An 11,320-nucleotide genomic window follows, 5' to 3' on the forward strand; every position below is an offset into this window, starting at 1 on the left:
CACAAGTTTTTGGGAAGGAAATATGAAGAAATTTTGAATTAAAGAAAAGAAATTACCCAAGGTTCGGCTCTGATACCAAATTTGATGCAGCACCAACGGGACAATTAATTGAGAAACAGAACAAATCTATAGGGAGAGGGAATTAAAGAGAAGAATGGGAAATTAAGGTAGGAAAGAAGAAGAATTTAATAAAAGATGGCAGAATAATGGGAGGGATGTGCCATAAGCCACCAAAATAATTATTCATTCATCATCAACTGAAAATTACAATGCAAAATAAGTTTAAATAGTAAAGCAACCCTAACGAGCTTGGGCCCGAGCCCATACAAGTCCAAATTTAAATAATAGTCCAAGAAATAAATAAAACTTATATAAAATAAGTAAACGTCGTCCCATGTCCTCATCAGAACATCTTTACACAAGGAGTATGCACAATGCTTTAACATTTTCGTTACTATGGTATCATATCTGGTCGGTGTTTTCTCTCAAGCATTTTCGTTACTGTTGGTATCATATCTACATGGTCTTTTTTCATCTTTTTGTGCCTCTTTCTAGCATGCTTGTTTTGCCTATCTCTATTGTTTCTTTCTTGGAGCAATTCCTGCCTCCTGGGACTGTAAACTTCACTAATTCCATAAATTTTTTACTGAACGCTCAGGGTAAGTCTGAGAATGGGAAATCTCCATGGGAAGGGGTATGTATATCTTCATCCACGTTTTGTTTGGTTTGAACTGATTCCATACCGGTATTGCATGAAATTGAATCTCTTCTTTCTTCAGTCACATGATCTTATTTGTGCAAACATTACTGTTTGTCACTCTTTTTGTTTCAAAGTGATCGCTGTACTAGGTTTTACTAAATGAACGTATCAGGTTGGTCTTTCCCACGTCAGACTTTTTAAAAAAGCCTAACAGATGTTAAGCGGTAACCTAACAGGAACAAAAACAAACTTTAGCAATCACTAACGCGAATTTCATTATCCTATGAGTCAACAACGTTGTTCTTTATAAATATTGAGTTGCTGATGCTTAGGTCTGTTTAGTGAGTTTCGACTTCTCTTTTCCTAATAACTTCACCTTAGTTTACATTGTCGACTGCATGGTTGATTTATAATTGCATCTCGTTGATAAAATTACGAGCAACTTGATTGGTTACTTTCGTTGCATAGGTACAAGAGAGATGCAGGAACGAGTGGGCGATGTTTCAGGATCGTCTTGACCTTGCAGACAAGGCATATATTGCACACAATCAACTGTGATGCTTTGCTCTCCCCTCCTATCTTTGTACATTGCTCTGTTTTCTTCCTTTTCTTTTCGTCGTCCCTTCATATTGTTCAGTAGAAGATTAGCACATAAATTTGTAGTTCCAAGGTACAGATTTCCTCGAATAATTGTTCAGTTCTTGTGCATAAATGCATTAGGTGCTGCATTTCAGTTCATTTTTAACTACACTCTCTTTTTCTTCTTTCAAATGCAGTAGCCTTTCAGAATGATACACAAATAATATGAATTTCTCTTTATTTCTCTATAATATTCTCATGCATGAAGGCCAGTGAATCTCACCTGTTTGTCGAAGTCCTCCCAAGTTTCTTGGTCGGACCAATTCAACTGCCAATTTTCGACAAGCTTTAAAACAAACAGAATTACCAAAAAAGAAGTCACTTGACAAGCCTGATTGGGAGGTAACAAGTCATACAAGCGATGAAGGTCTTTCAATTTGACCCAAAATGAATTTTCTGAAGCATAATATTAGCTGATACGACCATAAATAGATATTATGCGGAAAAACCATCAATTCAAAACCAAGCGTGAATCAATAACCCTATAGACAAAGTAGTAGTTTGGTTATGATCAATAAAAACAACTCGAATCCCTGCAGTTAGATTCTTACATTCTGCTTCAAAACGATCATTCCCTTCCAAGTTAGCATTGTAAAATCGTTGGTCATGGTGTAGTTCTACGAAACATCAGTTGTCATCAGACAAATAAACGACATCTGTTGCAGGAACTGAAGAAGTAAGGCTACCCTGTACATTACCAAGGGTTTCAAGATCAGACAGCTCCAATGATCCAAAATTAGTAACAACATCTCGTAAAGATGCAACGGTAGTACGTCCATGTACAGGAGATTGGTGATCCATGTCCACAAGCAGCTGAAAGGCAGATTGAGACGAGTTATGAGGAGCTGACGGTCTACTTTCAGGCTGAGGTCTATTATGAGAAACAGAATTAGTTGGCACCAATGGCAGCTGTTGTGGCAGTGATGGCACCTGAGAATGTGGTGTTCGTTGAGGCGTGTGCTGAGAAAATGATGGAGAAGTCGCAGGACGGGTAGCTGTTGCCTGCTGACTAGGCATACCATGCGAAGGGAGACTGGCTGCAGATGCGGACGTTGAGGGCTGGAAAGGTTGAAGATGTGGGGCTGGAGAACGGACCTCTCCAATGCGCAGGTTACCCGTGGAAGGTGTGATGGCACTTATGTGTGGGGGTCTGGTTGGTGCTCCTGAACAAAGAGCTGATGCACGGTGTACAGTTTGTACAGCTGGCGTGGGATTATGCTGGCTGGCAACAGGTTGGCAACCTGACGAAGAGACAAAGCCAGAAGCAGGTCCTGTAGAATGTGGCAGCAATGGCTGATGTGTAGCTTGTCCAGTTGAAGCCATTGTCCAAGGTTGGCAACTCGAAGAAGAAACAAAGATGGGAGCTGGTACAGTAGAAAGTGGCAGTGGTAGCTGTTGTGAAGCCTGTACAGTTGGAACCGTAGTCTGAGGGCAAACTGAAGACACTGGGTGTCTCACAGGGCGTGGCATTGGTAACTGCTGCATGAAACTGGAAGACATGGCTGCAAATAGAATGAGACCAAAGTTTTAGACCCCAAGTGCATAAAAAACTGCATCACTTACATAATTCAAACAATTTTATAGATCATTAAAGTTTTATAAAAGAAATGTAATGATGTTCACTAAAACTAGAATGCAATTTAATCGACCTAAGACCTAAGCAAGATAGCAACAAGGGAATCTTGCACATGATGGTGGGCACCTGGTTCTGGAGAGTCAGTATATAAAGTTGAAAAAAAAAAAAAAAAAAAAATTTATTTCAAGTTCTAGACGTTAAAAAATTTAGTAAGAAATAATATTCATATGCCTTCACAGAAAAAGAGAATTGCTTCAAATTAATCCAATACAGTTAACAATTGGCGATAATCAAACAAGTCTTTGCATCAAGAAAGAAAAATTGGAACTGCAAAAATGTGTTTGAAAATGATATTTAGCCCTTGTTTGAGCCTCATTCTTTGAAAAAAGAATGCATTCTTAAACATTGTTTTAATATCATTTCAACCAAACATTCTCTAATAAAATAATATTACATACAAATCCAAAATTTTTCTTTATTTTTTAACCACACATTTCCCATCAATACATTATTCAAACCATCACCTCCCCCCAAAAAAAAGAAAAGAAAAATGGGGGGCTCAAACAAGGGCTTATTTCACAGTCGGAAAATTTATTCTTTACCACTACAAGTGGTGATCCACCGTGACATTTACAATTATCATATGCACCAAATACTTGTAGAGCATCCCAGCAGAGCATTTGGCATTCAAGAGCAAGCATTTTACAGTCTTTGCCATTGATATACATTAATTAGTATTTAAAATTATAGTACTGCCATATCAGATTACTCTGCACCAATTATTCAAACTCACAGCTTCGGGTGTCTGTTAGTACATATTTCAGAGCCAAACCTATCCGACACCAGCTCATAGCCCAGGTAGCAACCCATCAACACATGGACTGCTTAGAAAGCAAACATTTTCAATCCCACAAAAACTGCACTACCACCCCGCACTTTTGGTGTGTGTCAGTGCAGCTTAACTGAATAAAAAAGGTTAACCGTGATGCATGATACTTACAAATGGAACACAATTGAACTCTTTGAAAATGGCATTCTTTGCAGCCATCTCTAATGCCTATTAAATTTGAATATCAAGTGAAAGAAAAATAATTACATCAGTTCTTCACACAGACTGTGAACGGTATTGAGAATTCTAAACATGCTAAACTCACGTTCAAATCATAAGATCATCTCAGGTACTGACATTCTGAAACAAGAAAAGATTACTAGCGATTTGATGAGTATGACCAAGGAATTATTACCTTGCTGCAATCTTGAAGGCGAAGAAGGCTTGAGATCCAAACACTTAGATCTGAAAGCCTCAGCCAATATTCTGTTCATAAGAACATTATTATGATTCTTATCAAGTTCATTCTTTTTCAGATGAAATGCTATTTCAGCATCATGAAGTTTTGCCTCGAATTTATTACGTATCTGAGCAATAACTTCCTCTATCGCCTTCTCACACTCAGATTTCAACAGCAACTTCTGCAAAATGAGAGGTTTCTAGCACAATCAGGACATACAAAACAGACAGAAAAATTACGAAGCAATTTAAACACTAACCAAATCTTCATAAACTTTAACCGTCTTTTCTCTCTCTTTACTGATCCTTAACAATTCATTTAAAAGTGGCTCAGCATGCAAAGATGGAGCAGGATGCCAAGAGGGGACTTGATAAGGAGGCTGAGATGTAAGGTTTCCGGATCCTCGAGCATGAGATAAATCTACTTCTGTTTGCCAAATAACTTGACTTGGAAGTTCGGCTGTATTTACTACAGCTTGGGGCGCAGACAAAAAACTTTGGGAGGCAAAAAATTCACCATTGGGCACATGATTAACTTGACTAACTAATCCTAAATCAAGGTGATAGCGATCAAGAGTTGAATCCACAAGAGCAACTGGATGATGCTGCTCCAATTCTTGGCCACGTTGACAAGCGACTTGATGTGAAAGTGCTTCCGGTTCCCCAGATGACTGAGGAGAAGTTTCCGGAATTAGGATTCTTTCTCTATCATAGTTTTCATGTTCAACCTCACTTGCAGGTGTTCGATCACAGCTGAGAGATACATCAATGGAAACTGGCTGCAGCTGCTCACGATTCTCGATTGCCGGTGCATGGTTAGATTGTGCTGGGGGTTCAGAGTTAATACGTTCTGAGGTTGCAACTCCAACCTGCAAAGTACTTAGATTTTCTGATAGAAGATCATTAGACAATGCACAGGTTTCAGAGTCAATATGTTTGGAGATTGCAACTTCAACCTGCAAAGTACTTCGATTTTCAGGAACTGGTGCATCTCCCAATTGAAATTCCCCATATACCGAACTTTCTAGTAGTACCTGGTCATATGGCATTTTTTTATTAGTCGTCATTCTATAGTTTGATATGGAAAAGCATGGGAAAATCTGCATGGGTCAAAAAAACCATGTTCAAGCAGAAATCCATCCACCCTCTTGCTCAAATTGCTAATTAATCAAGGGCTGCAGGAATAAATACTTATACAAAAATATCTATCATGGTGAATAGCTGTCCGCATCAAATGATTTCGAGACAGTCATCCAAAATAAACAATAGTACCACCATCAATCCAAAAAACTATTATTAAAAAGCCTAGTTTTCTGTAGGATACCATAACTTAGTGAAAAATAAGTTACTGTTTGGTGCATTGCGGAAGGGCAAACAAGATAAAATAGCAGAAATGTAGACAATTCAGAAAGGTATAGGATATATACTTGACTCGGTGGCAAAGAACCACAGTGATCTGAAGGAGCAAATGTTTCTGCCGGAGGTAACAATGATTGTTCAAGTGAACTTGGACAGCCATCAATTGACTCATCACCATCTATCTGGTTCACATCATCGGACAAACTGGTATCAATTCTATCTCCTATATCGCACTTCTTATTGGAAAAATCACTCTGTTCAACAGAGTGAACATGACCCGCATCTTCAGGAATAGTATCAGGCACCCCTGTTGGAATTCCTTCACTCGCCTGAACCATTTGAATTTCATTAGAAACCAATTCCCCACAACCAGGCAGGTCCACAGAAGCCATCTCCCTGGTAGTATTACTGGAATGAGTCAATTCACTGGGCAGCTCAGCAATGGATGTACTCTCAAAGGAAGATGACCCCACCTCCCTTTCAGAAGTTATATTTACCAGATGATTAGCAGTTTCGGTAGGCACAGTACAACCTACTGCCTCAGCTTGTGCAATGACACATGTATTAGATGGTGCTACATCGTTCTCTTGCGCGAGATGCACAGCTTTGGTTGGATTTGTGTCTTCAATATGCTGTTCAGACATGGGGACGGCATTCTCAGGATCACGGAGCGTAATATGTGCACGGGTTTTAGAGCATCCAACTGGATCATCAACAGCTTTAAGTTCACTATGGCAGGCTTTCGCTTTGGCCAACCAACGGGCTGCCTTTCGTCTCTCATCATTCCTTGCAACTAACTGATTTGCCTCAAGATCTTTAACGTGCATGTCCTTCAAACACTTATACTCTTCCATTTTCTTTGCGAAATCAGAATCCAAAAGCTTGAGTTTGTCTATTGTTACTGAACCTCCATGTATAAACCGGATACATGCAGACTCCAATTTGTGTTCTTTCTCCAATCGCTCCTTTTTCTCCTCCCAAATTCTGTGAAATTTCTGAACTTCTTCCTGCTGTTTCCTAAGAAGTATTTTCAGCCGCTTGTCACATTTTCTCCGGATTTTCTTTAACATATATTCAGTTTCACATTCAGCAACTTTGTTCTTCAGTGGCTTTTTATGCTCTGAAACAATCAGACCACTGGAATGCTCTTTATTTGCTGATCTTTCAATATCAGATTTCACACTTAGCAGGCTAACCACTGAAAATTGTGGTATCCCAGCATCAGTTTTACATGACTCTATGCTGAAATCTTCTGTCGATAACAAGCAATCCTTTATAGATTTTTTCGTGTTCAGGGAACACTGCAAAAACATCTTCTTCAACAATCGCATCTTTGAATAAACATGGTTTGCCTGTTCTTCTGTGCATCCATAATTCAAAAACTGTTTTGCTGTCATGAGCGAATCCTTCTTATTGATTTTTTGTTTCAAGATTGAAGCTGCAATCCAACACTGACAAAATAACAGTACATACAGAAATGAAACAATCAAAATCATAGTGAATCATCATGCATATACTAAAAGAATAATCAGCAGGTACTTCTTCCTGTGTGTCAGAGAGCATCACAGAGATGCACAATGTGACTGCATTTGACTGACTCCGGAACAGTAAAGAAACTCATGATCACATTCAGCAGACCATTCCACAACGGACACACCTCTTTATTGCAAGTTGCATTCTACTTATCTGTGAATTTTCATTCACTTTGGGTCCTGAAACTAGGAGAAACAAATGATATCGAGGAAGGATATTGGTCAACAAGTGGGCAGTTTCCAACAAGAAAGGATTCCAAAGTCCAAGGGTAGTCCCTGCCGTGGAATCCAAAGTAGAAAGAACCCATAAAAAGGTTCTGTGTACAAGAACATTCCAACAATAATTCTAAGGATACATTAGATAAACTACTTTTGGTTTTATATCTAGAGCAAAACTAAATTTCTTCTGAACCACTGATTGGCAGGCCCAAATTAAAGCACAATTCTGGTTACGTATAATCTATTCATTATTTTTTCATCACAAGACTAAAAAGGGAATTCATGGTTCATATGCCCATAAAGAATAATCAAATTAAGTTCAAATATTTCGCTAGGTCAGTTAAACTATGTTTTACTCCCAAGAGAGTTAAAGTTTGCTACATGAATCGCTTTTTACGTTTCCATTTGATCAACTGCTAAATATATCGGAACATTAACGCAATTAAATCCTTTGAAAACATTTTTTTGAATACACACACACACACACACACACACACACATGAGACTTACTCGAATCCTACCTCAAGTGAGGCATTCATAAAACGCCTCAAAGCTTACTTCTTGAGGGCTATTCACAAGGCTTATGCCTGAAGGCTAAACCTCAAGGTACTAAGATGTTCACCCTTTTGTCTTGCATTTCCAGACATTTTGTTATTGACCTTAGCTTTTGGCGATTTCAGGATAATCTAGAAAGTTTCATGAGTTTTTATTTTTGTTTTTATGTCATTACATGGGAGAGGGGAAGGAGAATATGCCATTGACAGTGGAAGATGGTAGCAAAAAATTAGAAGAAACTAACAGTGACGAGGTCAACGTTGATCCTTCCATGAAGATCATTTTCATAGTCATGGTATAAGCAATCTCTAAGTTGTTTCTACTTCAGTGAGTATATCACAATACTTTTTTGTGATAAGTTGTTTCCACTTCAATGAGTATATTACAACGTTGTTTTGTGATCTTATTCTCAGCTTTTAGGGCTATTTCTTTGATAATCTAGAATGTCTTATGGGTCTTTTGTTTTCTTCTTTGTGCCTTTACAATGAAGGGAAGTGTAAATACAAGTAGTTTGACTTCTTGTATATTTTTTGTTTCATGATTACTACTTCAAGAACCTAGCATTTACTACTTCATTTATATATTTTATTGCAATGACCCCATAAGATTTCAACTTCAATTGCAAAAAGACCCAAGATTTTTTTTTTTTTTTGATAGGTAATCATAGAATTTTATTTCTTAAAAGAGAGTACACGGGAGGTATACAATCACTTTAAGCATGAAAGGAACAACATAAAATTAGGCAACCCTACAATAGAATTTTTAGCCACTGCATTAAACTAAATATACAAAGTCAAGTAAAATAATTCTCTTATCTGCTCTATTGTCTTTGTCTGGTTTTCGAAACATCGATCGTTCCGTTCTCTCCATATGCACCATACAATGCATCCCGGAATAAGATTCCAAAAAAGTTTGCTATCCTTATCACGAAGTTTTCTCCTCCATGTCGCACCACGTCTTCTATACACCTAAATAGCACCCAATCCATTGATTGAGAAGCCAGAATACTATTCCAAAGCCAACGTACACCATCACAATGAATGAATAAATGATCAATCGTCTCTTCATCCTTCTTGCACATATAGCACCACTCGATTACATAAAATCCTTTGCGTCGAAGATTATCCACCGTTGACACTTGTCCCCTCATAACTGTCCACAATAGAAATGCTACCCGTGGAGGCAATTTGCTTTGCCAAACCCTCTCCAAGGTAATGAACTTTCCACAAATCCCAAAAGGGATTGAAAGTACGAGCAGACTGAAAAAATACCGTCTCGAGCCAACCTCCACCTGCTGCAATCACCCTCTCCTACCCGAATTTGTATATCATGCAGGGCAGTAAAAAACAACGAATAATCTTCCAATTCCGAATCCTGTAAGCCCTTTCCAAAAGTAATATTCCAACTAAAGCCCCCATTATGAATGTCTAATACATCACCCACCATAGCAGCAGGCTCTAACACAATGTGGAATAATGAAGGAAATCCCTCCTTTAACGGTTGATCGCCACACCAACTATCATGCCAAAATCTAATATCAGTGCCATTTCCCACCACAAAATTCAGTTTGTCACTAAAATCACTCCATCCCCGTCGGATATACCTCAACCGCACACCAACCCCCCTCCATCACACCATACTTTGCCCCAATGATTTCTCTCCAAAAACTCTCCCTCTCCACAACCACTTGCCTAATAAAGCCTTATTAAACAAAACAAGGCTCTTCACTCCAACCCTCCCATCCTCATAGGCAAACAGACAGTACCCCAATTAACCAAATGCATTTTCCTCTCTTCCCCTAACCCTGCCCACAAGAATTCTCTTTAAAGTCTCTCTAATCTATTTGCCACTGCAACCGGAATAGGAAACAATGACAACAAGTGGGGAGATTTGAGAGAGTGGATTTAATAAGAGTAAATCGGCCTCCCTTAGATACATACGCTTCCACCCTGCTAACCTCCTCTCCATTCTTTCCATAATACCATTCCAAATATATGTACTTTTAAACCGTGCCCCTAGCGGGAGCCCTAAATATGACATGGGCAATTGTGCAACCCTACATCCCAATATGCCAGCCAACTCCTCCACGTTAGTGACCTCCCCTACTGGAATAACCTCATATTTCCCCAAATTGATTTTTAATCCAGACACCACTTCAAAACATAGGAGCAAACGACGCAGGTTCCTGAATTGTTCATCATCCGCATCGCATAAGATCAACGTGACATCTGCAAATAGCAAATGAGACACCTGCAATTGGCCAACCATAAAGCCCCTTACCAAACCCTCTCCCACAGCTCTTTCAAACATCCTACTAAAACCCTCCATCACAATAACAAATAGTAATGGGGATAGTGGATCTCCTTGGCGCAAACCTCTACTACTCCGAAAATAACCCTCTGGCGATCCGTTGACCATAACTGAGAACAAAACAATAGAGATACAGAACTAAATCCATTTACACCACTTATCCCCAAAGCCGCACCTCCTAAGCATATACAAAAGGAACCCCCAGTTCACATGATCATATGCCTTCTGAATATCGAGCTTACATAGCATCCCGGGAATTCCCAAACGCAATCTTGAATCAATGCATTCATTAGCTATAAGCACAGAGTCCAAAATCTGGCGACCTTTTACGAAAGCATTCTGAAACTTGGACACTATTCCGAGCACCTCCTTTAATCTATTCGCCAGGACTTTCGCAATAATCTTATACATCCCACAGACAAGGCTAATAGGGCGAAAGTCCTTAATGTCAGTCGCCCCCGATTTCTTAGGGATAAGCACAACAAATGTAGCATTAGAACTTTTTTGGAACCTGCTATGTTCAAAAAAATATGTAAACACATCCAAGATTTCCGATCGCACCACCTCCCAACAAGCCTTGTAAAATAAGAACGAGGAACCATCCGGTCCAGGGGCTTTATCCTCGTTCATGCTAAACACTACCTCCTTGGTTTCATCCTCCTCAAAAGGTCGCTCTAACCAATCGGCATCATCCTCCGTGATGATAGAAAAATCCAATCCTTCCAACTCTAGCCTCCACTCAAACTGCTCCCGATATAGATTCTGATAGAAATTCACCAGTTGGCTTCCAATTTCGAGTGGTTCTTCATAAGTTATCCCATCCACTTCCAACACTGTGATAGAATTTTTACGCCTATTAGAATTTGCGATCCTGTGAAAAAACTTAGTACATTTATCTCCTTCTTTCAACCAATTGACCCTAGATTTCTGACGCCAAGCAATCTTCTCCATCTCTACCAACCTCTCCAGTTCTTCCCTTAATGCTCTACGTTTATCCTTCTCCTCCCCAGCCAACCTTTGACGCTCCTCCCACCTATCCAACTCATCTATCTCCGAAAGGCACTGAATCTTACGACAGTTCACATTGCCCACAACCTCCTCATTCCATTTCTTTAAATCCCTTTTCAAAGACTTCAACTTCT

The 11,320-nt window shown here is 39.2% G+C and overlaps 2 protein-coding genes across 2 annotated transcripts in view; one reads left to right on the forward strand and one right to left on the reverse strand.

Moving 5' to 3' along the window:
- Positions 1–1,489, forward strand: part of LOC111400269 — an 8,652-nt gene extending 7,163 nt beyond the window's left edge. Inside the window, exons 13-14 of the mRNA XM_023027688.1 lie at positions 659–694; positions 1,169–1,489. Coding sequence (XP_022883456.1) covers positions 659–694; positions 1,169–1,258 — 126 coding nt within the window. The 3' untranslated portion in view covers positions 1,259–1,489. The remainder of the gene's footprint in view (positions 1–658; positions 695–1,168) is intronic.
- Positions 1,490–1,642: 153 nt separating this feature from the next.
- Positions 1,643–11,320, reverse strand: part of LOC111407071 (helicase protein MOM1-like) — a 29,929-nt gene continuing 20,251 nt past the window's right edge. Inside the window, exons 5-8 of the mRNA XM_023036402.1 lie at positions 5,631–7,013; positions 4,464–5,303; positions 4,160–4,385; positions 1,643–2,841 (exon numbers count right to left, since the gene is read on the reverse strand). Coding sequence (XP_022892170.1) covers positions 1,967–2,841; positions 4,160–4,385; positions 4,464–5,303; positions 5,631–7,013 — 3,324 coding nt within the window. The 3' untranslated portion in view covers positions 1,643–1,966. The remainder of the gene's footprint in view (positions 2,842–4,159; positions 4,386–4,463; positions 5,304–5,630; positions 7,014–11,320) is intronic.

This window comes from Olea europaea, chromosome 1 (genome assembly GCF_002742605.1).
Source record: "Olea europaea var. sylvestris chromosome 1, O_europaea_v1, whole genome shotgun sequence".
In the NCBI taxonomy this organism is placed as follows: domain Eukaryota; kingdom Viridiplantae; phylum Streptophyta; class Magnoliopsida; order Lamiales; family Oleaceae; genus Olea; species Olea europaea.